The following is a 27,772-nucleotide window of genomic DNA, read 5'->3' on the forward strand; positions in this document are numbered from 1 at the left end:
TGAGAAACCAGGGGATCACTCACTTACTTCCATGACCATCCTTGTCACAGAAAATTCTCCATGGCATAATCATGAAGAAGAATGACCAAACCATCAAACTGGAAGGATCTAGTACACATAGGTTGAATTTTCAACTGTCTTCATGTCCCTGCAGCTTTGGCATTTTCATAGGTATCCTACCTTCAAGGCTACAACATCTTCCAAGTTACTACCACCTTTCCCAGGATCTGTGGCTGGCAGTGCTCGCTTCCAAGGCTAGGCTGAGCAGACATGCACCCATGTACCTACCCTAGGCAGTGGGGAGTGTCAAGTTGGTGGCACCATATATCCATAATCAGGTTGATTCAGGACTCATTAAAATATAAGGCTGATTGGATTATAAGGGACAATATCTTCAGGCTTTGGCCTTTGGGGAACAGTGTTCGTAAGATCATTTTATTACTATGGCCTTCTCAGTGGAGCCATGAACCAGAACTTGTGAGTAGTAAATCCATCTCTATTAATAAACCCTCTGCAAAAGCCCATTTTCCCATCCCACCACAGGGGTTGGCTTATGAAGTCTGCTTCTTAACTTTAGCTTAGTCAGTGCCAAGGAATAAGGAAAGCAAAAATAAAGTATGATGAGGAGCCGTACTTGGTGATCTGGGTAACTTCAGCACTTATTCCCTGTGTTAGATGTGTGATTAGGACAATTCCCCCACTCCCTCCAACTACTGGGTAACTTCAGCACTTATTCCCTGTGTTAGATGTGCGATTAGGACAATTCCCCCACCCTCTCCAACTAATGGCAATAAAGAGTTCTTAAGGTCTCACGTAGATACCTCTTTGATCCTGATTTGGAGGACTGGGTCCCCTTCAGTCAGGCAAATTTTACCTAAATGCGGGATTTCTATGTGAATGCCATCCCAAGTGAGGATGTGAGGTGTCTGTGAGAAGCAGCAGGGTACCATTTCTCTCTTCCTTCTCTTTTAGAATACTTTAGGAAATAGTTACTCCTCAGACCGCTATAAGAGGTTATCCCTCGGAGTAGTGTGACCCTTGTTTTAGGGAGCTAGAAGTGAAGAGATGGTGAGATTAGATACACTTAGTCTTGCAAACCAGGAAAACCAGAAGGCAAGACATTAAGAAGGAAAAAAAAGCCCTCTATTTTTGTCTTTAGTACTTAAGTAGTATGGATAGATCAGCTGGAAGGTTGGCAATTCAAGACCAAAACAGTATACCAACCAATAAGGATTTCACTGTAGGGTCTTCCCATGGACTTGTAGCAGATTCTTCTTCCCTGCCAGCCTCTCCCTTCCCAATGGTTAGACATGAAAAAGACATGGGTACTTAAGGATTGACACAAAGACAGAGATAAGCACCGTAGAGCTGCCACAAAGCATAGATTTTAAAAAATACTTTGAAGCCTCAGAAGGTAGGAAACAGCAACAGTATACTGCTCTTGTGTGTGTGAGAGAGTGAGACACACACACACACACACACACACACACAGACATCAGGCCCCAAATTAGCCTCCAATGACCTAGTATTTTATTTTTAGTGCCTAGGCAAGGTCTGAGAAACAAGTACATTGGACAAAACTTGTTGATCTTCTTCATCCAGAAATTAAGGGACTCAGCTCAGGAACCTCTCCTGGAGTTGTGGCTCTCCCCAATGGTTGACATTAGATATTGAACTCATGTCATTTCCTAGCCAACTGTGGTGAGGGATGGAGTTGGGGGGCTGGAGAGGAAGATAATAGCACAAATTCCAGTATTAGGCTGGATTCTTCTGAAGGTGCCTGGGGGTTGAGAATTTAGCTTTGGGACCCAGTGTTTCTTTTCTGAGGGATCCCAGTAGGCTCAACCAAGAAGCAGGACATAGATGGGAGAGAATGCTGTGGATTTGCTCCTTGCCATAAATTCTAGGGCAGTGAGTGGGGAGCTCAGGTTTTCTGCTTCAGAGAAGTCTGGATGAGTGTCCCAAGGGGTTATAGCACCATGAGGAGGCTCAGCCTTCTGCAGTTGCCATATAACCATGATTCCTTCATGAGAATGATCGATCCCCACAGTGAGGGGCCCAGATGTGCAACTGTAAACAGGGTCCCAGGCTCCAGAGGGAAAGCCAAGGCTTCAATACCACCTCACTAGATGGGAACACACTTTCTGGAGGAAAGCAATTGGAGACCTGGGCTAAACGCAGCAGTCAGCTGAGAGTAGAGGGTGGTGGATCCCAGGAAGAGAAATAAAAAGTCATGGCATGAGGCCTCCAGAATCAACCTGCTGAGGATCCAAATAAAATTCACGGTGGTATCCATGGTTACCAGAGAGCCAAGAATCCCTTTGGGGTTGGAGGCAGTTGGAACAAAAGAAGGGGTTCTCCCCTCTCCTTTTTCTCAAGTAGCCAGTAACATCCATGGCAGAAGGCACTGGCTGGGCAGCACCAGAAAATAGAGTGAAGCGAAGTCTGAGCCTTGCCATGGAACTGGAGCTTAGGATAGGGGTTTAGAAGAGACCTAGATCCCAAGCAGGCCCATCCAGTCTTCTCTTCCTTCTAAGTTAGAACAGCCAGCTCCGGGGCCTCCTCATTCTGCACAGCAGAGACCTTAAGGCAGTGATTTCAGCACCATCCTTGGACACACAGCCTCTTCCCACCACAGAATTGCATATGTTACAGCTGAGTTGGTTAGGGATCTTCACAGCTCATGGAATTAGCAGCAATAGCAATAATAGTCTCCATCATACAGAACCCTGTCATCCCTGGGAGCTTACCACGTGAATGCAGAAGCTTTTGTGAGGGGCAGCCTGGACCATCTTTTGGACCTAAATGAAAATATACCGATATGAAGATTCAGATGCATCTACTCCTCGGTTGGGTGGAACAGAGTGATCCAGGCTGGTATGCCTATAGATTCTAATAAAGTCTTGTGCTACTTAGGAATCTGAAGAGCAAACACTTAGGCCGGTGCTCATCACATATCCCTGATCTGCAGAGTCCTGAAGCTTCAGCCTACCAGGCAGCTCAGCCAGGAAGCTGGTCCCACGGGGCTTTCAGAAATGGCAGGAAGTAGACTTGCCCACTCCTGACAAACAAGATTCCACAGTCCTTCAGGTGCCATCTTAATTGATCCCAGATCTTCTGTCCCCAATGAATTGTACATCTAATCAAAAGCTTCTTTCTAGCTGGCTCCTTGGGTTTCAGCTACATTTCTTAGATGATCCCGAAGGTCTAGATAACAAGGAGGTGTAGCTTAATGGAGGTTAACACTTCCTATTGGACTGTAAACTTAAGGGCCCAAGTCGTGTGTGTGTGTGTGTGTGTGTGTGTGTGTGTGTGTGTGTGTTAACCTAATGATCTGTACATAGTGAGTACTCAGTAAGTACTTGTCAAATGAAAGAACAGGGATTGCCAGACCTTCGAGGCAATGGGAAAGGAGCAAATCTGCAAAGGTAGGATCTCTTTGGAAGGCAGGTATTGGCCACCAAGTCAAACTCCTTGAGTCTTATATTCTGATTGGGATGATCTCACATGGATATTCAGTCTCTTAAATGTGAATACTTACTTGTGAAAAATAGTAAGAGCCAGCTAGGATATTTTGATTCAGTCAGGCACCATCAGAATAGTGCAGTGAAAGGCCAAACTGGCCACAAGACAGAGGAATGTTTTCAATTTCCTGGTTTTCCTCTGGTCCATGATAAAGCTCAGAGTAGCTCTTCTATCAAGATGAGGCTATACCCTCTCATGACAGAGGCTGGCAATTGAGCTACCTAGCAGAACATGTGCTTTCTCAAAAGGGAAGTCAAGGGAACTGGGTTCCTCTTCTCCCTCTACTTTCGAGCCAATGCTTCATGTCTCATATAAGCCCCATGGATGCCAAAGATATTGGCATGGCAGGTGTCATGCCAATTATATGGCGTCAGATTCTCCAAAGAAAACCCACTTGGAAAAGCCAAACTAGCCCCTGGAAAAGCAACCCAAGCATCTCGTGGATATGTGAGGAAATGGAAAAATGGAAAAAGAAAAAGAGAAAAAAAAAAGGGAAAAGAAAAAAAATAAATAGGCAAATAGGAGAAAAAAATGAAAACAAAATAAAAAACAAAAATAAAAAAGTAGGGTTTATTGACTCTCATGCATGTTAAATTAGAGGGTAGAAAGACAGAGCTGGTAGTCTTTCTCTGAAGGCTGTAAGGTTATTTTTGTGGTTTGGTGACTTCTCAGGTTGGCAGCCGTCTTGTTGATGTCCCCTATGTCATCCAGAGGGCAGGAGCGGGCAGCTGTCTTTCTACCTTGGCAACTGGTTCCTCTCTCTCCAGCTTCATCTTTTCCATTGTTTTTTGTTTGTTTGCTTGTTTTTGTTTTTCATTTTTACCTTTTATAGATTGATTTAAACATTTTTTAAACCACATGCTTCTTTTTCTGGGCTCCAGCCAGATCTCTGGGGGAGGAGTTGTTGGCAGTGGTGATGGAATTGGGAAGGGTCTGTGAGAAAATCTGGGGAGCTTCCTGCCTCCCCCAGATCCCCCTCACATGACTGTCTCTTTCAGGGTTGCTTGTGAGAATCGTTTAGGAACTGCTGCAGTGTTTTGATGTTTTCTGAACCCCTCCCCCAGAAAGCCCAGGAGTTTGTAATTGAAACAAGAAGTCAAGGGAAAGACCCAGAATCATCTTTTCCCCAAAGTCATTAGAGGAGGCCAGTATATGTGTTTAGGGGGCACAAGCTCCCAAACGCCACCCCACCATTCCTTACTAGGAAGTTTTCAAAGGTACAGCACCAAGAACCCGTCCCTCCTCTTTCATCTCCTCCTCCCTCCTGTTCTCCTCCTGGGGCTGGAGAGCCAGTGCTCTGAAAGAGGAGAGGGGAGAGGAGGAGCTAAGATAGCTGATGCCAGCGTTCTGCTGTCCGGGGGTGACAGTGATTGCCGAACCCTTAAAGTGTTGCCTGGAGGTTGGGGTCCAGAATGGTTTCTCGATCTGGAGACTCAATGTAGTTGGCAGCTTCTTGAAGTTTCAGCAGCATGGCCATCTAAAGAGGGGCAAAAAGATGGATTTATGAGAGTTGGGACTCTGGGTCCTGCCCACAGAAGGGAAACAACAACAAAATCCCAACACTTTGGGAGGCCAAGGTGGAAGGATAGCTTGAAGCCAGGAGTTTGCGATCAGCCTTGAAAACAAAGAGAGACCCTGTCTCTAAAAAAAAAAAAAAAAAAAAAAAGAAAAGAAAAGAAAAGAAAATCGGCCAGATGTTGTGGGAAGTCAGGGACCCCGAATGGAGGGACTGGCTGAAGCCATGGCAGAATATAAATTGTGAAGATTTCATGGACATTTATTAGTTCCCCAAATTAATACTTTTATAATTTCTTACGCCTGTCTTTACTGCAATCTCTGAACATAAATTCTGAAGATTTCATGGACACTTATCACTTCCCCAATCAATACCCTTGTGATTTCCTATGCCTGTCTTTAATCTCTTAATTCCATTATCTTCATAAGCTGAGGAGGATGTATGTCGCCTCAGGACCCTGTGATGATTGCGTTAATTGCACAAATTGCTTGTAGAGCATGTGTGTTTGAACCATATGAAATCTGGGCACCTTGAAAAAAGAACAGGATAACAGCAATGTTCAGGGAACAAGGGAGATTAAACTCTGACTGCGGGTGAGCCGGGCAGAACAGAGCCACATTTCTCTTCTTTCAAAAGCAAATAGGAGAAATATCGCTGAATTCTTTTTCTCAGCAAGGAACATCCCTGAGAAAGAGAATGCGCCCCTAAGGGTAGGCCTCTAAAATGGCTGCTTTGGAGGCAGCTGTCTTTTACGGTCATAGACAAAGGGATGAAATAAGCCCCAGTCTCCCATGGCGCTCCCAGGCTTATTAGGACGAGGAAATTCCTGCCTAATAAATTTTGGTCAGACCAGTCATCTGCTCTCAAACCCTGTGTCCTGATGAGATGTTATCAATGACAATGCGTGCCCGAAACTTCATTAGCAATTTTAATTTCGCCTGGTGGTCCTGTGATCTCTCTTCCTGCCTCCATTTGCTTTGTGATATTTTATTACCTTATGAAGCATGTGATCTCTGTGACCCACACCCTATTCGTGCACTCCCTCCCCTTGTGAAAATCGCTAATAAAAACTTGCTGGTTTTACGGCTAAGGGGGGCATCACGGAACCTGCTGACATGTGATGTCTCCCCTGGACACCCAGCTTTAAAATTTCTCTCTTTTGTACTCTTTACCTTTATTTCTCAGACCAGCCGACGCTTAGGGAAATAGAAAAGAACCCACATTGACTATCGGGGGCGGGTTCCCCTGATAGCCAGGCGTGGTGGCACACAAGTATAGTCCTAGCTACTCAGGATGCCGAAGCCCAAGTGGGAGGATGACTCGAGCCTACAAGCCTAGGAGTTTGAGGTGGCAGTGAGCTTTGATATCATCATTGCATTCCAGCCTAGATGAAAGAGCAAGACTCTGTCTCCAAAAATAAAAAAAAAATCTAGATCATGGGTCTGATTCTTGGTTTCTCAGTGATGAAGATCTCAGAGTTTAGAGTGGTTTGTGAAAAGGCAATGATGATTGCTTCCATGATAACTGGTACATGAACTCATTTAGCTGAAGCAGTCTTCAGGATAGCGTCAGAGGAGAAGCAGAAGTAGAGAGAGTGCTAGTGTGCACTACTGCTCTACTTCTTTGGTTGATATTCCTACATCATGGGATCTACCTGACACGTGGGTCTTTGCTAGAATACATCTTGCTGGGATGCATTATTATTTAGCTTAAGCCAGGTCTCAAGCATATGATCTTTATAACCCCAGATTCTGATATTCAGAGCTCCTCACTGGCCTCAGCCTGGTCCTGGCCTTGCTAGTACTCACTCTTTACTCTCCAGGCCCCCATCAGTGTATGCATGAAAAGTGTGAAAAATTCAGGGTTTTTTTAAACTTATTTTTTTCTTTTTTGAAATACAGGCAGGGTCTCATTATGTTGCCCAGGCTGGTTTTGAACTCAAACAATCCTCCTACTTCAGCCTCTCAAAGTGCTGGGATTACAGGTGTGAGCCACCCTGCTGGTCAATAATTCAGTTCTATAATAGTCTTATTTTTACTCTAGAATGGCTTCTACTCACCAGAGGATCTGAGTCCAGAGAACTAGGCGTGCTATCTTTGACTGTCCTATCTTCAGGAGGTGAGGCAATGCTGTGAGGGCCCACGGTGGGTGGGGGCAGGTGGTACAGCTTTGATTGGTCCTGTTGGGCTGATGGCCAGGGAAGTGTGTCCCGGACCCATTCTACTGGGTCCTCCCAAGCGGCTTTCTGTCCGTGGACCTGGAAAGAAGGTAAAATATGATTACTGTGGGGAATTCACAGATTAGAGGCTTGTTCATGCAGTCCCTTGGTAGTTCCTACAAAAAATATGCTCCTTAAAAATGTGCACTTCCTGGCCAGGCACAGTGGCTCATGCCTGTAATCCCAGCACTTAGGGAGGCTAAGGTGGGCAGATCACTTGAGGTCAGAAGTTCGAGACCAGCCTGGACAACGTGGTGAAACCCTGTTTCTACTAAAAATAAAAAATAAAAAATAAATTAGCCAAGCATGGCAGTGTGTGCCTGTATAATCCTACCGACTTGGGAGGCTGAGGCAGGAGAATCACTTGAACCTGTGGAGGTTGCAGTGAGCCACTGCACTCCAGCCTGGATGACAGAGCAAGACTGCCTCAAAAAAAAAAAAAAAAAGTGCACTTCCTCAAATGTAAATCCTTGAGGCTCTGCTTTCTGTGGAGTTTTCCTGAGTTTCCAAACAAGGAAATAACTTGGTATAAATTGTAAGATAATTTTGGAGGACAATTTAGCAGATTGTATTAAAACGTTAAAAAATATTTAATTTTTATTTTTTCAATTTATTTTATTTTTTAATCAACAAAAATTATATGCATTTATGATATATAACATGATGTTATGAAATATGTATTTGCTGTGGGATGGCTAAATCAAGCTAATTAACATATGTATTACCTCACATATATTTTTTTCCCAGAGGGAGTTTTGCTCTTGTTGCCCAGGCTGGAGTGCAATGGTTCAATTTTGGCTCACTGCAATCTCCGCCTCCTGGGTTCAAGTGATTCTCCTGCTTCAGCCTCCCAACTAGCTGGGATTACAGGCATGCGCCACCACACTGGGCTAATTTTTTGTATGTAGGAGAGACGGGGTTTCATCATGTTGGTGAGATTGGTCTTGAACTCCTGACCTCAGATGATCCACCTGCCTCGGCCTCCCAAAGTGCTAGGATTAACAGGCATGAGCCACTGCGCCTGGCTTTTACCTCACATATTTTTGTGTGTGTGGTGAGAACACTTAAAATCTATTTTAGGCTGGGTGTGGTAGCTCACGCCTGTTAATCCCAGCTACCTGGAAGGCTGAGGCAGGAGAATCGCTTAAACCCAGGAGGTGAAGGTTGCAGTGGGCCAAGATCGCGCCATTGCACTCCAGCCTGGGCATAAGCGTGAAATTCCATCTCAAAAAAATAAATAGAAACTTTTCTCTTAGTGATTTTCAAGTATATGATACATTGTTATTAACTATAGTCACCATATTGTACAATATATCTCTTGAACTTATTCTTCCTGTCTAACTGAAATTTTGTATCCTTTGACTAACATCTCCTCAACCACTACTACCCACCTAACCCCATGCCCAGCCTCTGGTAACCATCATTCTACTTTCTGCTGCTCTGAGTTTGATTTCATTAGATTCCATGTATAAGTGAGATCATACGGTATTTGTCTTTCTAGGCCTGCCTTATTTCACTTAACCTAATGTCCTCCAGGTTTATCCATGTTGTTGTAAATGACAGAATTTCTTCCCCATTCCCCAACCACCCCACCTTTTTTTAAGAGACAAGGTCTCGCTATGTTGCCTAGGCTAGACTTTAACTCCTGGTCTCAAGTGATCCTCTCGCCTCAGCTTCCAGAGTAGCTGCGGGGACTACAGGCATGCATCATCATGCCTGGCTTTGAATTTCCTTCTTTTTTACAACTGAATAATTTTCCATCATGTGTGTATATACCACATTTTCTTTATCAATTCATCTACTGATGGATGCCTAGGTTGCATTAAAACTTAACATGCACAAATCTTATGACCCTGCAATTTCATTTTTCAAGTAGGAAATTTTTCTACTTTAGTCATAATACTTAATTTTTTTTTACTTTCTTGAAAACAAATGTTATCTGTGTGAAAATGCTTTTAAATTGAAAAGCTATTAATAATAATGCAACATTTCCTTAAAATAACATAATTTATAAATGAAATAATGATTTCTGGCATCAGTCTGACAGCATCTTTAGAAATTTACTATATCACCGGGAGATACCTATCTCAATAACAAATTACTTTTACAGACAATATATGACCAGTTGGGTCTGACAATTACATCACAGTTTATTAGTGCTGAAATGGACTTTAGTGATCATTATACTCTAATTTACAGGTAAGAAAACTGAGGTGGTTTAAAAAAAAAAGGACATGTTTCTTTTGCACTAAGTTTTTATTCTAACTTTTAATTTTAATTGTTATTTTTTCTGAGACAGGGTCTCACTCTGTTGCCCAGGCTGGAGTATAGTGGTGAGAACATGGCTCACTATAGCCTATATATCCTGGGCTCAAGTGATCTTCTGGCCTCACCCTCCAGAGTAGCTGGACTACACGTGTGCACCACCATGCCTGGCTAATTTTTTTAATTTTCTGTAGAGACAGGGTCTTCCATGTTGCCCAAGCTCCTGGGCTCAAGTAGTCCTCTCGCCTCAGCCTTCTGAAATGCTGGGATTACAGGCGAGAGCTACTGGGCCCGGCCTTATTCTAACTTTTTTTTTTTGAGACAGAGTCTCGCTCTGTTGCCCAGGCTGGAGTGCAGTGGCACCATCTCAGCTCACTGCAAGCTCCACCTCCTGGGTTCATGCCATTCTCCTGCCTCAGCCTCCTGAGTAACTGGGACTACAAAAAAAAAAAATTAGCCTGGCTAATTTTTTCTATTTTTAGTAGAGACAGGGTCTCACCAGGCTGGTCTTGATCTCCTGACCTCATGATCCACCTGCCTCGGCCTCCCAAAGTGCTGGGATTACAGGCGTGAGCCACTGTGCCTGGCCTCCTTATTCTAACTTTTAAAAATCTTTTTACATATTTCATTTTGTCTTCAAAAGACTCCAGTGATTTAGGTAGAGCAGAAGGTGATACCTCCTTTTTTTTTTTTTTTACATATGAGGATATTTAAAAAGTAACTTGGTCAATATAACATACTTAATTAGTAGTTAGTAAGTAGCTAAACTAAGGTTGTTTTTTTTTTTTTTTTAAATTAGCGTTTTACTTAATTCTTAGCTCAGTTATTTTTCTGTGTGCTCTGACTCCTAGAGAGTGGTTTAAATTGGACTTAGAGCCAGAAGGCCTAGGGCTGGAGAGATGGCCCCAGAGGCAGTGGTCATTGTGCCATTTGCTGAATGGCAGGTGGAGGCAGGAAAGCAGCTTAGTCTATCTAGTGCCTTGCTCCACCTGGTAGAAAGAGAACCTAACTAATCCCAGTAGTCCCATGCCTAACATTAAAGAAACATTTCTACTTTGTTAGGTAGCACAGCCTGATCTTGGGGTTTGACTGAAGAGGGTAGGGCTCACCTTGATCCCATCCTTGGCTCCTTCCTGTAAATAGGGAATGATAGAGTTGTTCCACAGGTCAATGAACCAGGTCCGGAAGTCTTCAATGCCAATGGGACAGGACAGAAAGAAGCAAGGGCCTAGGGAAGAGGATGAGGCCATGAACACGGCTGGGAACCTAGATCTTCCCAGTTTTGTGCCTCTTTTACTCCTTAGTACCAGGCAGAGGGGTCTGACAGCCAAAGGATTAAAGGAAATTTAGAGTTGTCAAGACTAGTGGGTGCTGACTGCCTAGATGGCAATCTCATAAGTCCTGCTTCACAAGGTAGACGTGAGATAAGGGAGTGAGGAAAGCTGTTTAATTCCCTCCTACCTATGTGCCCTCCTTTTTTTCTGTTAATTTTGGGAAAAAACTAGGGAGAGGAGTTAGCTTTCTGGTGATTGAAGTGGTGCTGTGTTGGGAAGGCTTGTTAAGTGGTTCTAAGTCTGAAGCCACAAGGCTTGGAGCTCCTTTACATGCTGAAGAGTCCAGGAAGGAAAGGGAGCATCCCTCCAGGTGGTACAGTGGAAAAGGGAAGCCACCTCCTGACCCCCAGGGGGAAGCTGGACCCCAGTACCGATGAGGAAGTCTGAGGTGCTGTGCTTCTCAAGGAAGGTGTGGAGATGATACCACAGCTTGGGTACCCAGTCGAGCACCCGAAGCAGCTCTTCCTTGTTGGCATTGATGTCGCTGTCTGACTCTACCAGCTTCCTCCTCAGGTAACGAACCAGGAAGCCATTGGCTGGCTCCACGTTGTTGGAGAAGGTCAACATCCTGCCACCAAGGATGGGGAAAGTGGGGTCAGAGTGGCAATGGGGACATTGTCAGGGTTCAGCCCCTGCCAGTCCGTCCCTCCTTCTCACTAATGCCTACTCGGTTCTTTTCAAGTAATAGCGGGGACATCTGAACTCAGAGCAGCAGCCCTGGGGTGGTAGAGCTGATTCTCAAATCGGTAGCCCTCTTCAGATAACCTTCTGACATCACTGACCCAGATCAGCGTGTGCGGACAGAGAATTTCCTAATTCTGCTTAGAGCAACCTACCTGTCTCTCTCTTAGCTTTGCAGTCCTTTTCTCTCCTCAAGTGTCCTCCTCCACCTTGAAACTGACATGACAAATACATCTACTTTCTCTTTCCAGCCCAAAAAGCTCTGGATACTTCTCTTTCCTTCTCCTATCTACTGTCTTCTGGCCAGAGTCCAGGATTGAAGACTCTTGGATAGGGTCAGAAGGTTCATCCAGAGCCAGAGTTCTTACCTGAAGCTCAAGTGCAAGCCATGGTTGGGTGTCATTTTTACAGGCTGATTGGTGGTACCTATAATATAGGGACTGTAGGGAGAAAGGGGAAAAAGATTCACTTAGATTTGCCTTCACACTTGCTTTCTGCCACGCGCACACAACTCATAGGTTGTCCCGGACAGGGTTCTCCCTCCTCCCACTTCGGTGAGTTTTGTCTCGACCCCAGCTTACTTACCATTTATGATACTTGCAGGTGAGGGCCCCATTGACCAACTCACTGATGGAGCCTGCTTCACTCAGGTCATCCAATAGGATCACCAGGGGCACATCCCCAATTCCTGTTTCCCGGTCTATCTGGTTGGCCAGGTTGGAAAGATACAGTTGCAGATCCTGGAATAAAAGAAGGCTGTGGGTCCACACTTGGGAATAAGCAGCTGGATCAGCCTTGGAAATCAGGATTTTGAAGAAGTTTTACTATTTAGATTCCCCTGGGGCCTTTAGTTCCTTGGAAATTTGATTGTAGAATCAGATTACCACAGTGATAAGCAGTGGTTCCAAAGGCTCTAAAGCAACCCTCTTAAGCAGCAGCCCCAAAATTCCCCAAAGGTCGGGGACATATGCTATTTCCTAGGTGGATTTTCACAGGTACCATGGACTACTGTTAACGGGCATGCCTCCCCCAGCTGGTAAGAGCAAAGATTTGAACCAAGTCCATAGTATTAGGGTGTGCTCAAGAGACATCAGGTTTTGGCAGGGGAGGGTACAATATGTACCATTTAATTCTGAGTGCTTCTTCCCAGAAAGGCCAAGGTCAGAGAGTAATACTGAGAAGAGAAGTAGAAGGAAGAGAACAAAAGAGAAGGGATGGATTGACGGGGCTGGCAGAGAGTGGGGTAGAAATGAGGAGGATGCAGTTTCATCAATGACCAACTGAGGAGGAAGGTGCACAAAGCAAGGAAAAGTGTGGAGAGAAAAGCCTTTCTCCACAAAGGCAAGGGAAAGTGTGGAGAAACAAGTTATTGTGGGGAGGGAAAGGAGAAGACTGGAAAAGGGGATAGACAGAGAGGGAAGGAAATGAACACAGAAGAGGAGAAGAAAGATGAAGGCAGAGGTGAGGAAAAGGGAACAATGAGGCAGGAAGGGGCTGGGGAAAGGTCTTGGGGAAGGCTGAGGCATGAACAAAGGCTGACGGGGATGTCGGGGGGTAGCCACCTTGCAAGACTGCTGGTGCATGTTGAAGGTGCTGACGATGCCCTCCGTGACCTCACGGCCAGAGCGCTCCACCAGGTACTCGGCCAAGCGATTGGTCAGGTAGGTCTTGCCCGTGCCGCTGGGGCCCGAGAGGACGAGGCGCCGGTGCTTCAGCAGGAGGCTTATATAGTGCTGCATCATCGGCTTGGGGATCAGCGTCTCAAACACCAGGCTGTCGACGCATTTCTCCTTCAGACCTGAACCCCCACCCCAGAAAGCACGAGTCTTGACCAGGGTCTTGAGGATAGCAAGGGATCCTAAAGGGCTTTTCTTTCTTCATCTAGGAGCCCCCTGAAGAAACTCAGAGCCACTTGCCCCATGGTTCCATAAGAGTCCCTTAACCCCCAGTTTTGAAAACTTAAATCTTTTTAGGGACATGCTCTGAGCTGGGGGTGAGGAGCGAAGTAAAAATCCTAGGCTTAGCAAAAGTCTCCCTGGGAGCCAAAGTTAGGACTGGGTCTTACTCATCTTTTTATATCTCACATTACTTAAGCATCTTCATATTATACCTTCTCAGTGAGTTCTTGGTGAATGAATGCATGACGGATTATTTGATGATCCTGTCCCTGCCTTCATGCCACACCACCTCACCCCAAGAGACAAAGACTGACCTTTGAGGGAGACTGATATGTTATTGACACCTCGACGGCAAGGAGGCATCTCGGGGGGCTCTGCATCCAACACTCGTTTCACGTGGCTGATGCTGTAGCCGTGGATGGACTCAGTGCTTAGTCCCAGGGTAGAGGCTGGGTCCATTTTAGAAATATAGTCCTGACAGAAAAGACAGGCAGAACAAGAAGAAAATATACAAACACAGGTGTAAAAGCTACAACAAAGAATGTCTATCAGAGGAAACAGAAGTAGATGGAGAAAGTGCAGAGCATGTGCTTTTCCTAGGCAGCATTTCTCCATAAAGCCTCAAAGGTCCCCAGGGTCCCAGTGCCTGAATGGCTTAATATCCCGTGAGAGGCCATGCATGCTGGCACATGCTTGTAATCCCAGCTACTCAGGAGGCTGTGACAGGAGAATTACTTAAGCCCAGGAGTTCAAGGCTGCAGTGAGCTGTGATCACGCCACTGCCCTCCAGCCTGGGTGACAAGAGTGAGACTCCGTCTCTAAAAAAGTATATATATCCCATGAGAGGATGAGCAACCTTTTTGAGTGCAGGTATCCCTTTACCTTGAACACTTGGAAAACAGCTTCATCCAGCATCTTCCAGTCAACTTTTCCACTGACCTTGCTACATCCCAGGAAGAATTCCTGCTGCTTCAAGTCCTGTAAAGCCAAGGAAGGAAAAGCTCTTGAGCTTCACTGCAGATGACTCCATGAACCGGGGTCCTAAAGGCCTTAGGAGTTGAGTTCTTTGGTTTTGGAAGTACCCGGGGCCCTGATTTTCTTGGATAAATGTAACAGTATTTGTTTGTTCCCACCGGGGCTCTCCCTGAAGTTCCTTACCCCTTTGATGATGTGCTGCGGGGGCATCCTCACCACCACCCGGAGGGTCACTTCCTCCTTTGGACCACAAGTACTGATGCCATCCATGGGTGACAGGTCTGTGGGGATTGAAAAGAACCAACTGGTTTTAGGAGTACCTGTAGCCTTTCCTAAACTTTCCAATCACTATCCTTTCCAAATAATTCTATTTGCCACAGAGAAGGAATGGAGGTCCTAAGCTCAAAAGTAGTTAAGGTTGAAGGACCATTACAACTCAGTGTCTCAGGACACTGGCATCTGCTTGACTTGGGCACTGTTACCTCTCTGACCAGAGCCAGTGCAATGGTGTAACACTGAAATAAGCCCCTTTCTTCCCTTCACCCTTATAGATTCTTCTCCCGCACAGGTACCTGTGTCTGCAAGACTGGGGCTGAAGGAATGGGTGAGTGCCAGGCCCAGGGAGCGGCGCGGGGAAGATAACGCAGATGATCCAGGGACCTGCCCTGGAGTGGAGCCTGATGAGGGGCCTGGGGCTACCTTCAGCCGGTCATTCTCTGCTTTCAGCAGGTCCACCTCCAACTGTGGTGAGAACAGATAGGGTAGGGTGGCAGATTGGACAGTAGCAAACCTTGGTCTTCCCTTTCCTGCAGCTGTCCGCCCAGACGCTGACCTGCATGTTGTGCATGGTCTCCCGAAGCTGATCCAGTTGGTGGGCAGAGTTGAGGGCCTCCAAGCGGATGTCTGTAAGCTTCATTTCCTTCTCCCATAGCTCAGAACGCAGCTCCGATACCTCCTTCTTCTCCGGCTCCTCCTCCTCATTTGCATGGAATAGCCTAGTGTGGGGGGCTGGGTGAGCGGGGCCCCTGTAAGATAGCAAGAGTTAAGCCAAGCTACATGAAGAAGCAGTAGAGTTACTAGAGAATATGAAGAGGCATGGTTGGTGGTCTTGGCTCCTCCTCATACTCAATCAGTATGAGAAGAAAGGTCCATATGTTGGTCTCATATGCCCAGGGAGAGGTCAGTAATAAGTACTGCTTGTCTAAGGTCTAATGGCCTCCTGTCAACTCTAGCCTGCAGCTTACACTGGTAACAGGCTGGGTGGCAGGGAGCCAGAGAGCACTTACTCGGTGACATCAGTGCCCACGGAGGATGAGGTGGACGACTTGATGGAGGGTGAAGCAGTCTCCGTAGAACCATGCTGTAGTTTGGGGGATGAGGGAGCCGAGGAGTCGGGTGTAGCAATCTCCTCTATATCCGAGTATGAGGAAGCTGACTTGGGCCCCTTTTTTATACTGAATGCTTTGTTGAAGGAACTTCGAAGCTAGAAAAAAGCAGATCCAGGTAGAGGGACATCAGGACTCCACTACTGGGATGGGGGAGGACTGGATTGGGACTTCTGAGACAGAGAGAGCTGGAGGCAGGGGATTTACTTTAATTAAGCCACCCTCTATAACACTTCACTTGATTCATAGAATATGGACAGAAGAGTTGCCTAGAAATCAGGACCGTGGAGGTGGAGCTTGCAGTGAGCTGAGATTGAGCCACTGCACTCCAGCCTGGCAACAGAGTGAGATTCCATCTCAAAAAACAGAAAGAAAGAACGAAAGAACGAAAGAAAGAAAAAGAAAGAAAGAAAGAAAGAAAGAAAATTAGGACTGAGAGAAAGAATAGAATCTTCTAGCTTGCTGCTGTTGTAGGCTATGGGAACTTCCTGGGTGTTCTGTTGCTCATAGGGTCACTGTGCCCCTGATGGGGACAGAGAGAAGTTCCCAGAGGTCACAATGTATACAGCTCAGTGATCCAATCCCACCTTCTGCAGCAGAACAGTAACTGTTCAGTCTAGAACCTAGCTCACTGTGGGCCTCAGATGCCACCTCATGATGCCCCTGACTAGGGCTCATCAGCCCAGAATCTGTTCATCTAGTCATCTATCAACCAGAAACTGACAATATGATTCTGTGGAGAACATGAGAAGGCAGTGGGCTCAAGCTTCTGTTAGTATTTCTTGTGCCCAGGACATCACAGAATGGTTAAAACAGCCAGACATAAGCATTTTCTATGATTTCCAATGTCCTAGAAGAAGGGCTATTTCCCAGCATTTCCTTAGAGTACTTGGGGTGTTATAATCTGACCGTAGCTTGTTTGATCTTGATGTTGATGAGCTTGGGTGTTAGGGATGTGAGCTAGAGATGCAAACCAGGGTCCTGTCCCATACCCATCCACATGCATCCATACAGCATGCACACACCACACACCACACACACACACATACACACACACATACACACAGGGACACAAATATGAAATGGCAGCAAGAGGCAGAGAGTAAAGGAGGGGTCAAAGGTTTTAGGGGACAAAGGCAAACCAGATATTTGGGACAGTGAGAAAAAAGAAGGAAAAATTTGAGGGTACACTTTCTAAGTGTCTCTCCTGGAACATAGGAAGGCCGTCAGGTGATAGATGGAGCTGGTGGGTGGTGCGTCTTGGGGTTTCCACCAGGCAAGACATAAAGAGGACCAACTTGGCTGTGGTGGAGATATGAATGAGTGAGTATGTGTGCAGCTGGCTGGCTCCAGGTGACTTCTTATCACTGAGCAGTCAGGGCTCAAAATACCATAAAGCTCAGTTCTCTGCAGAGATGAAGAACTGAGCCTGAAAAGGCCAGAGTTGAGTTGCTTGAAACTACCTAATTGACGTAAGACTTAGGACTAGAACTCAGGCTTCCTAATTTTCAATCCAGTGAAGTTTCTCCATACCACTGCCTCATGGGATGCTCTGTGTGTGTGTGTGTGTGTGTGTGTGTGTGTGTGTGTGTGTGTATAAAGAGATCCTATGACAAGCTGCCTGGAGCATATGCCCCTAAGATCAATAAGATCCTAAGTGAGAATATGTGTAGTTCAGTATTCCCAAAGCCAGAACTGTTGGGAGATGTTTGGTGTTACGTGGCTAATGGTTCCATGGTTAAATGAGTTTAGGGAACAATGGATTAAGCAAAATGAAACAAGATTATTTGCTAGGGAATATCTCAGAACTTTTTCTGTGCAGATGTAGAAAATGCAGTACTTAGGCCAGGCGCAGTGGCTCATGCCTGTAATTCCTGCACTTTGGGAGGCGGAGGTGGGCAAATCACCTGAGGTCAGGAGTTTGAGACCAGCCTGGCCAAGATGGTGAAACCCCGTCTCTACTAAAAATACAAAAATTTGCTGGTCATGTTGGTGCATGCCCGTAATCCCAGCTATTCGGGAGGCTGAGGCAGAGGAATTGCTTGAACCCGGGAGGCCGAGGTTGCAGTGAGCCAAGATCGCACCATTGCATTCCAGCCTGGGTGACAGAGTGAGACTCTGCCTCAAAAAAAAAAAAAAAAATTAAAAAAGAGAGAGAGAAAATGCAGTACTTCTCAAATTTATTTGATGATGGTATCACTTTTTTCTTTCTTTGGAGACAGGGTCTCACTCTATCACCCAGGTTAGAGTGCAGTGATGCAATCTTGGCTCACTTAATCTCCCAGGCTCAAGCTATCCTCCCACCTCAGCCCCCAAGTAGCTGGGACCACAGGCACGCATCACCATACCCAGTACATTGTTGCATTTTTAGTAGAGGCGGGGTTTCACCATGTTGCCCAGGCTGATCTTGAACTCCTGAGCTCAAGTGATCCGCCCACTTCAGCCTCCCAAAGTTCTGGGATTACAGGCCTGAGCCTCCGAGCTCGGTCAGTGGTATCACATTTTAAGGAGCATCTTAAAATGGGCTGGCAATCAGTGGAACACACTTTGGGAAATGTTAATCTAAAAAATCAAATTTAAATAAGTATCAGGCTCTTCCTATGTTGACTATACCCTACTTAGTCAGTTCTCTAGCTAAGCTGGCCTTCTCCATCTTCCATTGCTTCTCTTCTGAATAGTGTCTATGTAGAAAGCATCCCAACACATTCCTCTCTACCCATCACAGTTCCATCTCAGTTTAACTTTTACCTCCTTTGAGAAGTCTTCCCTGCCTATTGTAATCACTGTCTCGTCATCTGTGAACTCCCTTAGCACTTACTGATCAAATAAGCATTGTGGCACTGTTAGATTGCTATTAATTTTATATGTATAATTTTTTTGGTCTCCCCAGTAATACTGTGGGCTCCTTAATGACGAGATTATAGATTCTATTTTTCATATCCTTCACAACACCTAGCACAATGTTGGGGTAGGGTTAGAGTGGACCTCAGGTATCTGGTTTGTAACAGAAATTCTGGATACATTTTCTGTTCATCTTAGACTATACTCTCATCCCTGAAATGTCTTTGGGAACTCCAAGAATGCTTAGACAGTTTTAGGCTTTGGGGTGACTTGAGTGTGCCCTCCTGGTCTCTATCCCTCACCTATCTCTGGTTCATCCTACTCTAGAGCTAAATCTTCGGGTAAGACCTAGGCTGAACTGGCCTGTGGAAACTGTAGTCAAGATAACTTTCATCCAGTGACTCTCTTCCATGTTAGGTCTCTAGGTATTATGGAACCAAAAAGAAGAAGGTTCATTTTTCTGGATAGGAAGAGCTCAATTTAACTGCTTTTTATAACAGGCCAATTTTGTAACAGGGGAAGATAGTAGGGAATATATTTGAATTTTGTTTGACTTTCCCATTTGGCCCCCAACCAGACCACTCCTCTGTCCTCACATGGGGCAGCTGTGGATGGACCATGCAGTGGAGTGAGTTAGGAACTCTGGGTGGTCGTTACAGTTAGTGTTATGAGTGGTCATTCATTTTTGTTTTTAGGGGAAGGGAGTTGCTCTGGAAATAGGGAAGGTATGGCAAAGGGAAAGAGAAAATAAGGGGATAGGAACTGGGTCTCTTACCTCATAGACCTGGAAAAAAATAGGGATTTGGAGTCAGCATTTTGAAGGGAAAAAAAAAAAGAATCAACACTTAATCACTCATTTCACACAGCTGGTACCTGTCTGCATTATACAAAGGTCTGGGGAAGTGTCTTACTGAACAGGGGACAGAGAAGCAGGACATGTCCACTTGGGGATGCTTTCTTACCACAGTCAGCAAGAGGGGCTGAGACTGTCTAGACCTGCCTGAAGAATTTCAGAAAGGTCAGTTTAGGATTATGCAAGGGAAAAACACCACACGCACAAAAATGACTTCTGGACCTACCAAAGGTAATAATAAAGAGTCTTTTGAAGTAATCTGGAAAGCTCCACAAAGCATCTCCAAAAATTAAAGAAATGACCTCCAGGAGTCTAGAATGAACAGCTTTGTTCATAAAATCTCTCCATAGTATAGAAGGGAGTGGGGGAATCGGGGGAACGGAACTGATAAGATGTTTCCTTCTGAGTATTTCCTCATCATCCTTCTGCTGCCAAATACATCTGGCCTAACCAAATGGAGAGCCCAAAGAAAGTCCAAAGAAAGCAGATACATATATATAAAGGTCAGAGGGGTGGCCTTGGGGACAAGTAGGGAATGATTGAGGGAAGGGAGAATTTGGGAGACCGTGCTCTGAGCGGACATCACACTAGGGCTCAGTGTTAGATGGGACTACACCTTGGTTAATCCCAGAAGAATTTGATCCCTATGCCGAGGTGAAGGCGGTCCACCACGGTTCTACCTAGTTCCCCACCCCCCAAACCTTTACCTACCCAACTCTTTTTTTTCTTCTTTTTTGCATCAGCATCCTTGCTGCTGCCGATGCTGGAATGGCTAGTGATGCTGTTGAGGCTTGAGATGCTATCTGAGGAGTTTTGTCTCTTGATCCGAAGTTCTAGGGCCAAGTACAAGTGGGAAAAAACAGAAGAGATTTAGAGAGGATGTGAGACTTCAGGCAAGTCTAGTGGCAGAAGATAAGAGAAAGGAGAACCAACCAACTCCTCAATCCACATTATTCATTTTTTTGGATCATTCATTCAGCAAACATTTATTGAGTCCCAATCATGTTTCAACATAGAAAAAGTGCAAAAGGTAAGAATTAAATAAGAAATGATTCCTTTTCTCAAGAACCAGAAGTTAGCATGGAGTCATGAACTCAGCTTGAATCAGTCTAAGGACTTAACTAAAGCCAGCCCTCTTTATGGAGACATCAACCTACCATTTTTCATGATTTTTCTAGCAATACTTGGCTATCTGGTGGTCCAAGGCCAAGGACTAGCCATGTACTAGCCAAGTACATTACTAGCCATGTACTCTGCATTCCACCTGAAAGAGCTTCAGTTTTCTCATCTGGTAGGTAGAAAATCTTCACTTTCTGAGAAGGTTTGTGATGGCACAAAAAATAATCTACTTTTCTACAACAGGGAAGGAAGGGATTAGCAAAAGATGTTTGAGAACTGAAAGAATAGAAATTTTTCAGATGGGAATTTTGGAAAACATATTTAGGGCTGAAGAAAAGGTACAAGCAAAGGCACTGTCCAGGGAACTGGCTTTGCTTTGAGGAACTGTGGGTAGTCTGGAATGGAAGCAGCAGAGGGCATGTGTGGGGGTACAGAAAAAAGTAAGGGTGAGGTTAGGCTCAGGCCAGATCAGGGACAGTTCTCAATGTCTTTTTTCCTTTTTCTTTTCTTTCTTTCTTTTTTTTTTTTTTTTTTGAGACAGAATCTCGCTCTGTTACCCTGGCTGGAGTGCAGTGGCATGATCTCGGCTCACTGTAACCTCCACTTTCTGGGTTCAAGAAATTCTCTGCCTAAGCCTCCCGAGTAGCTGGGATTACAGGTGCCCGCTACCAGGCCCACTAATTTTTTTGTACTTTTAGTAGAGATGGGGTTTCACCATGTTGACCAGGCTGTTCTTGAACTCCTGACCACAGCCTCAGCCTCCCAAAGTGCTGGGATTACAGGCATGAGCCACTGCGCCTGGACTTCTTTTTCTTTCTTTCTTTTTAGTTAATGAGACAGGGTCTTGCTGTGTTGCCCAGGGTGGTCTTGAACTGCTGGGTTCAAGTGATCGTCTTGCCATGGCTTCCCAAAGTGCTGGGATTATAGGCATGAGCCAACACGCCCAGCCCCTCAATGTCTTTTCTTTTTTTCTTTTTTTTTTTTTTTTTTGAGAAGGTGTTTCAGGCGTGATCTTGGCTCACTGCAACCTCTGCCTCCTGGGTTCAAAACGATTCTCCTGTCTCAGCTTCTTGAGTAGCTGAGATTACAGGCTCCTGCCACCATACCCGGCTAATTTTTGTATTTTTAGTAGAGATGGGGTTTTGCCATGTTGGCCAGGCTGGTCTTGAACTCCTGACCTCAGGTGATCCACCTGCCTCAGCCTCCCAAAGTACTGGGATTACAGGGATGAGCCACTGTGCTTGGCCCCCTCAATGTCTTTTAAAGGAAATTTGCCTCTGTGCCATAGATAATGGAGAACAGAAATTCTGAATCTAAGGCAAAATATTATCTGATTTTAAAAATCCGTTTTATTTTAAAATAATTATAGATTCATAGGAAGTTGCAAAGAAATGCACAGGGAGGTCCTCTGCACATTTCACTCAACCTCATCCAATGCAAACATCGTGCCTAACTATGGTGTGATGTCAAAGATTTTTTAGGCTGGGCTCAGTGGCTCACAACTGTAACCCCAGCACTCAGGGAGGCCAAGGCAGGACGATCACTTAAGCCCAGGAGTTTGAGAGCAGATTGGGCAACATAGTGAGGCCCTCGTGTCTATTTAAAAAAAATTTTTAAACAGAGCTTACTATGTTAACAATGAAAAAGAGGAAATGGAGGGAAACTAAACTGGAGGAAGGGGAGTAGTAAAGTGACTATTTGCAATTTTCTCCTAGGAACAAAACCTGTTAGATGAAGGAGATGTGGGTAAGGTTTGGTTATTTTCCTCACTCTCACCATGATCAGAAATTATCTTTTAAACTCTAATTTTCCCTTGATACTACAGGGAAAACAAGATCCTAGGATCTGATGCTGGAACTACAAAGCTCATAAGGCATGTAGAAAACCCTTTGTACGATTATCATACCCAGTTAATGACACTAGAGTACTTCAGTTATTTTTTAAAAGCATGGGAAATTCTCAAGAGGATATGCTGAGGCTGGGTGTGGTGGCTCATGCCTGTAATCCCAGCACTTTGGGAGGCCAAGGCAGGAGGATGGCTTGAGCCAGCAGTTCACCTAGGCAACATAGTGAAACCCCATCTCTACAAATAAGTACAAAATTAGCCAAGTGTAGTGGCACATGCCTGTGGTCCCATCTACTTGGGTGGCTGAGGCAGGAGGATCGCTTGAACCCAGGAGTTGGAGGTTGTAGTGGGCTGAGATTGTATAACTACACTCCATCCCGGGCAACAGCATGAGAGTGAGACCTGTCTCAAAAACAAAAACAAAAACAAAACAAAAACAAAAACAAACAAACAAAAACGGGGATATGCCAAGTTGAAGTTAGAAATCTTCATTTATGTAAAAATGAATGTATGTATCCATATATGTTTATTTGTATATACACAGATATTTATTTCTGGAAAAGATTAAAACTATTAGCAGTACTTACCTCTGGGGATTGGGATTTGGAGGGGTGACTCAGGGAGAGGGATTTTATGTTTCACCGTATACCCTTCTGTATAGTTTATCTCAGTGGTTGGAAAACATTTACTGTAAAGGGCCAGAAAGTAAATATTTTATGCTTTGTGGCCATAGGGTCTTGATCACAACTCCTCAGTTCTGCTGTTGTAGCCTGAAAGCAGCCACGGATATTATATAAATTAATGAGTGTGGCTGTGTTTCCAATAAAATTTTGTTTACCAACAGAGTGGTAAGCCAGATTTGGCTGATGGGCCATGATTTGCCAACCCCTAGTTTACATTCCCCCTCAGAACATCCATTGCTTTTATGATAAAAATTAGTTTAATTAAAACTAGTTAATTAAAAATAAAATAAAGGGGATGGGTGTGGTGGCCCATGCCTGTAATTCCAGCACTCTGGGAGGCCCAGGTGGGTGGATTTCTTGGTCCAGGAGTTTGCGACTAGCCTGGGCAACATAGCAAAACCCCATCTCTACTAAAAATACAAGAAGTTAGCTGGGCATGGTGTTGTGCACCTCTAATCACAGATACTCCGGAAGCTTAAATGGGAGAATCACATGAGCCCCGGGAATTGAGGCTGCAGTGAGCTGAGATAGCACCACTGTGCTCCAGCCTGGGCAACAGAGTGAGACCCTGTCTCAAATAAATAAATAAATAAATAAATAAATAAATAAATAAAAATAAAGGGTAGCAAAGTATGTGCATCTGCCTATCAGTTATTTGGAGGTTTCAATTAGTTGGGATATATCAATTGCATTTAAAAAATACACTCTATAGTATATATTTTTTGAGACGAAGTTTCACTCTTGTTGCCCAGGCTGGAGTGTAATGGCGTGATCTTGCCTCACTGCAACCTCTGCCTCCCAGGTTCAAGCGATTCTTCTGTCTCAGCCTCCCGAGTAGCTGGGATTACAGGCACCTGCCACCATGACCAGCTAATTTTTGTATTTTTAGTAGAGACAGGGTTTCACCATGTTGACCAGGCTGGTCTCGAACTCCTGACCTCGGGTGATCCACCCGCCATGGCCTCCCAAAATGCTGGGATTATACGCGTGAGGAACCACGCCCGACCCTATATAGTACTTTTAAGAGCAAATGATACGTTGCAGAATCAAGCAATCTTCAAAAATTAAGAAACCTCTCGTGCATTTTGAATTTTGTACCATGTATATTTATTATCTATTTATAAATAAAATAAAATAAAGATAGGCATTATTGCCTAAGCATTGATTCTTCGAATATTCCTAGAAATCCACCTGACCAAGTTAAGCCTGGATCAACATGAACTGAGGATAACAAGAAAACTCATAGCAAAAAGCACAATTCATTCATTCAACAAATACATGTTTGAAGAGCAGGTTACACACAGAAAAACCCATATGCCCTCCCCCTAATTCAACAATTGTTAATATTTTGTTTTCTTTGTTTTCTCTCTCTCTCTCTACACACACACATGCACGCACACACACAGTTTCTTGAACAATTTGAAAATAAGTTACAGAGAATACATCTTTTGACACTAAAGACTTCAGAATGTACTTTTTTTTTTTTTTTTTTTTTGGAGATGGATGTACTTTCTAAGAATAAGAACATTCTCCCACAGTACTATTATCACACCTAAGAAAATGAACAGTGGCTGGACACGGTGGCTCATGCCTATAATCCCAACACTTTGGGAGGCTGAGGTGGGTGTATCACCTGAGGCCAGGAGTTTGAGACCAGCCTGGCCAACATGGTGAGACCCCATCTCTACTCAAAATACAAAAATTAGCCAGGCGTGGTGGCACACACCTGTAGTCCCAGCTACTCAGGAGGCTGAGGCAGGAGAATGACGTGAACCCGGGAGGCGGAGGTTAAAGTGAGCTGAGATTGTACCACCGCATTGCAGCCTGGGCAACAGAGTGAGACTTTGTCTCAAAAATAAAAAATAAAATAAAATAAAAAAAGAGAGAGAGAGAGAAAATGAATAGTAATTCTTTTCACATAATATCTAGTCCATATTCAAATTAGAATGATTTCTTGTGTGTGTGTGTTTTTTTTTTTTTTTTTACGACACATGATTTCACTCTCACCCAGGCTGGAGTCAGTGCAACCACCATGGCTCACTGCAGCTTCTACCTCCTGGGCTCAAGTCAAGCAGTCCTCCAGACTCAGCCTCTGGAGTAGCTAGGACTACAGGCTAATTTTTAAAGAATGAGGTCTCACTATGTTTCCCAGGCTGGTCTTGAACTCCTGGCCTAAAGTGAACGCCTGTCTTGGCCTTCCAAAGTGCTGGGATTATAGCGTGGGCCACTGTGCCTGGCCTGGAGTAATTTCTGATCTTAACTGACATAATTGGATTACTCTGAGGGCAAGGAAAGCACTGGAAGAATGAGCACAGCTAAACCAGTAAGGAAATTATTGAAATATTCTAGGAGAAGAACGATAAAAACCTGAGCCAGGATAGTGACAATACATAAGAGGGATAGAATTGAGATCTGCGTAGGAGTTAGAACTAACTGACTATACAGGGTGAAACAGTGAGGAATCAAAGATGATTCTCGTATTAGAGGCTTGGGCAACCAGGCAAATGATAATACCTGAGATGCGCAAACTGCAGAAGGGAAAAGGTTGGCTTGTGTATTTGTAAGTGGGGTGAAGGGGATGACTTTAATTTTGGACATATTAAGTTAGAGATATCTCTATGAGGTCAACTAAGTGGAAACATCCAGACGTGGTTGGAAGTAAAGGTCTGGAACTCAGGAGACTGATACGGATAGAAATACAGATTAAGAAGAGATTGTAAAACCAAATGAGCTGATAAGTGAGTCCAGCAAGTCTGCAGGATATAGGATCAATGTGCAAAAAAATCAATTGTATTTTTATACACTGGTAATCAATAACTCAAAAGAGAAATTAAGAAAACAATTCCGTTTACAACAGCATAAAAACTAAGTTTAACAAAATAAGTGCAAGATTCATATACTGAAAACTGCAAAATATCACTGAAAAAAATGAAAGCATATTTAGATAAAGGCATGCCTGTTCATGGATTAGAAGACTTAACATTGTTAAGAGGCAATACTCTCTAAATTGATACACAGATTCAATGCAATCCCTAGGAAAATTCAATCTGAGATTAACAAACGAATCCTAAAATTCACATGGAAATGCAAAGGACACAGAGTAGCCAAAACAACCTTGAAAAAGAACAAAGTTGGAGGACTCACACTTCCCAATTTCCAAACTTACTACAAAGCTACAGTAATAAAAACCATGTGGTACTGGCCAAGGATAGACATATGGAAGAAAGGAATAGAACTGAAAGTCTAGGAAAGAAACCCATATATGTATGGTCAATTGATTTCCTAAAGAGTGCCAAGACAATTCAGGGGGGGAAAAATAGTCTTTTCAGCAAATTATGCTGGAACAACTAGATATCCTCATGTAGAAGAATGAAGTTGGACTGTCTACCTCATACCATGTACAAAAATTTACCAAAAATGGAACGAAGACCTAAAACTAAAAAAAAATTTTAGAAGGAATCCCAGGAGTAAGTCTTCATGACCCTGGATTAGGCAATAATTTCTTAGATACAGCACCTAAAGCACAAGCAGCCAAAGAAAAAAAATAGATAAATTATGCCTCATGAAAATGGAAAACTTTTGTTCTTCAAATAATATTTTCAAGAAAGCGAAACAGTAACCCATACAATGAGAGAAACTGTTTTTCAAATCATATGTCTGATAAGGGTCCAATATTCAGAATTATTAAAAAACTCTTAAGGCTCGACAACAAAAGACAACCTGATTTTAAAAATGGGCAAAGGATTTGAATAGACATTTCTCCATTAAGACATACAAATAGCAAATAAGCACATGAAAAGATGCTCAGTGTTCTTAGCCATAAAGAAAATGAAAATCAAAACCACAAAGAGATACTACTTCACACCCACTAAGATGGCTATTGCAAAAAAGAGGTAAGTGTTAGCAAGAATGTGGAGCTATAGGGCTGGGTGTGGTGGCTCATGCCTGTAATCCAGCACTTTGGGATGCCGAGGTGGGTGGATCACTGGAGGTCAGGAGTTCAAGACCAGCCTGGCCAACATGGTGAAACCCTGTCTCTACTAAAAATACGAAAAAAAAAAAAAAAATTAGCTGGGCGTAGTGGCAGGCACCTGTAATCCCAGCTTCTTGGGAGGCTGAGGTGGAAGAATTACTTGAACCTGGGAGGCGGAGGTTGCAGTGAGCCGAGATTGCACCATTGTACTCCAGCCTGGGCAACAAAGCGAGACTCTATCTCAAAAAAACAAAAACAAAGAATATGGATATATTGGCACCCTCATATGCTGCTGATAGGAATGTAAAATGGTGCAGCTGCTCTGGAAAACAGCTTGCCAATTCCTCAAAAAGTCAAACATAGAGTTACCATATGACCCAGCAATTCCACTTCTAGGTATATACCCCAGAGAACTAAAAATGTATGTCCACACACAAACTTGTACATGAATGTTCATGGCAGCATTATTCATAATAGGCAAAAAGTGAAAACAACTCAATGCCTACCTAATCAACTGATGAATGGCTGAACAAACTGTGGTATATCTACACAATGGAATATTACTCAGTCACAAAAAGGAATGATACAACATAGATACCTAGTTGGGTCTTTTGTTTTTTTGTTTTTTCGTTTTTTTTTTTTTTTTTGAGACTGAGTCTT

General features: G+C 44.1%; 1 protein-coding gene across 2 annotated transcripts in view; it reads right to left on the reverse strand.

The window, feature by feature from the left end:
* Positions 1–4,068: 4,068 nt before the first annotated feature.
* The window catches only part of LOC105547114 (neuron navigator 1), a 181,426-nt gene continuing 157,722 nt past the window's right edge, over positions 4,069–27,772 (reverse strand). The window contains exons 16-30 of one of the 2 annotated variants that reach the window (XM_011990543.1): positions 20,203–20,324; positions 19,414–19,422; positions 15,699–15,895; positions 15,245–15,437; positions 14,985–15,153; positions 14,596–14,693; positions 14,320–14,415; positions 13,752–13,911; positions 13,102–13,337; positions 12,125–12,279; positions 11,908–11,979; positions 11,230–11,426; positions 10,634–10,752; positions 7,101–7,298; positions 4,069–5,002 (exon numbers count right to left, since the gene is read on the reverse strand). In XM_011990543.1, the coding sequence (XP_011845933.1) occupies positions 4,907–5,002; positions 7,101–7,298; positions 10,634–10,752; positions 11,230–11,426; positions 11,908–11,979; positions 12,125–12,279; positions 13,102–13,337; positions 13,752–13,911; positions 14,320–14,415; positions 14,596–14,693; positions 14,985–15,153; positions 15,245–15,437; positions 15,699–15,895; positions 19,414–19,422; positions 20,203–20,324 (2,117 nt within the window). In that variant the 3' untranslated portion in view covers positions 4,069–4,906. The remainder of the gene's footprint in view (positions 5,003–7,100; positions 7,299–10,633; positions 10,753–11,229; positions 11,427–11,907; positions 11,980–12,124; positions 12,280–13,101; positions 13,338–13,751; positions 13,912–14,319; positions 14,416–14,595; positions 14,694–14,984; positions 15,154–15,244; positions 15,438–15,698; positions 15,896–19,413; positions 19,423–20,202; positions 20,325–27,772) is intronic. The other variant, XM_011990545.1, reaches the window with a different exon arrangement.

The sequence above is a fragment of the Mandrillus leucophaeus genome, unplaced genomic scaffold (genome assembly GCF_000951045.1).
Source record: "Mandrillus leucophaeus isolate KB7577 unplaced genomic scaffold, Mleu.le_1.0 Scaffold38, whole genome shotgun sequence".
Classification (NCBI taxonomy): domain Eukaryota; kingdom Metazoa; phylum Chordata; class Mammalia; order Primates; family Cercopithecidae; genus Mandrillus; species Mandrillus leucophaeus.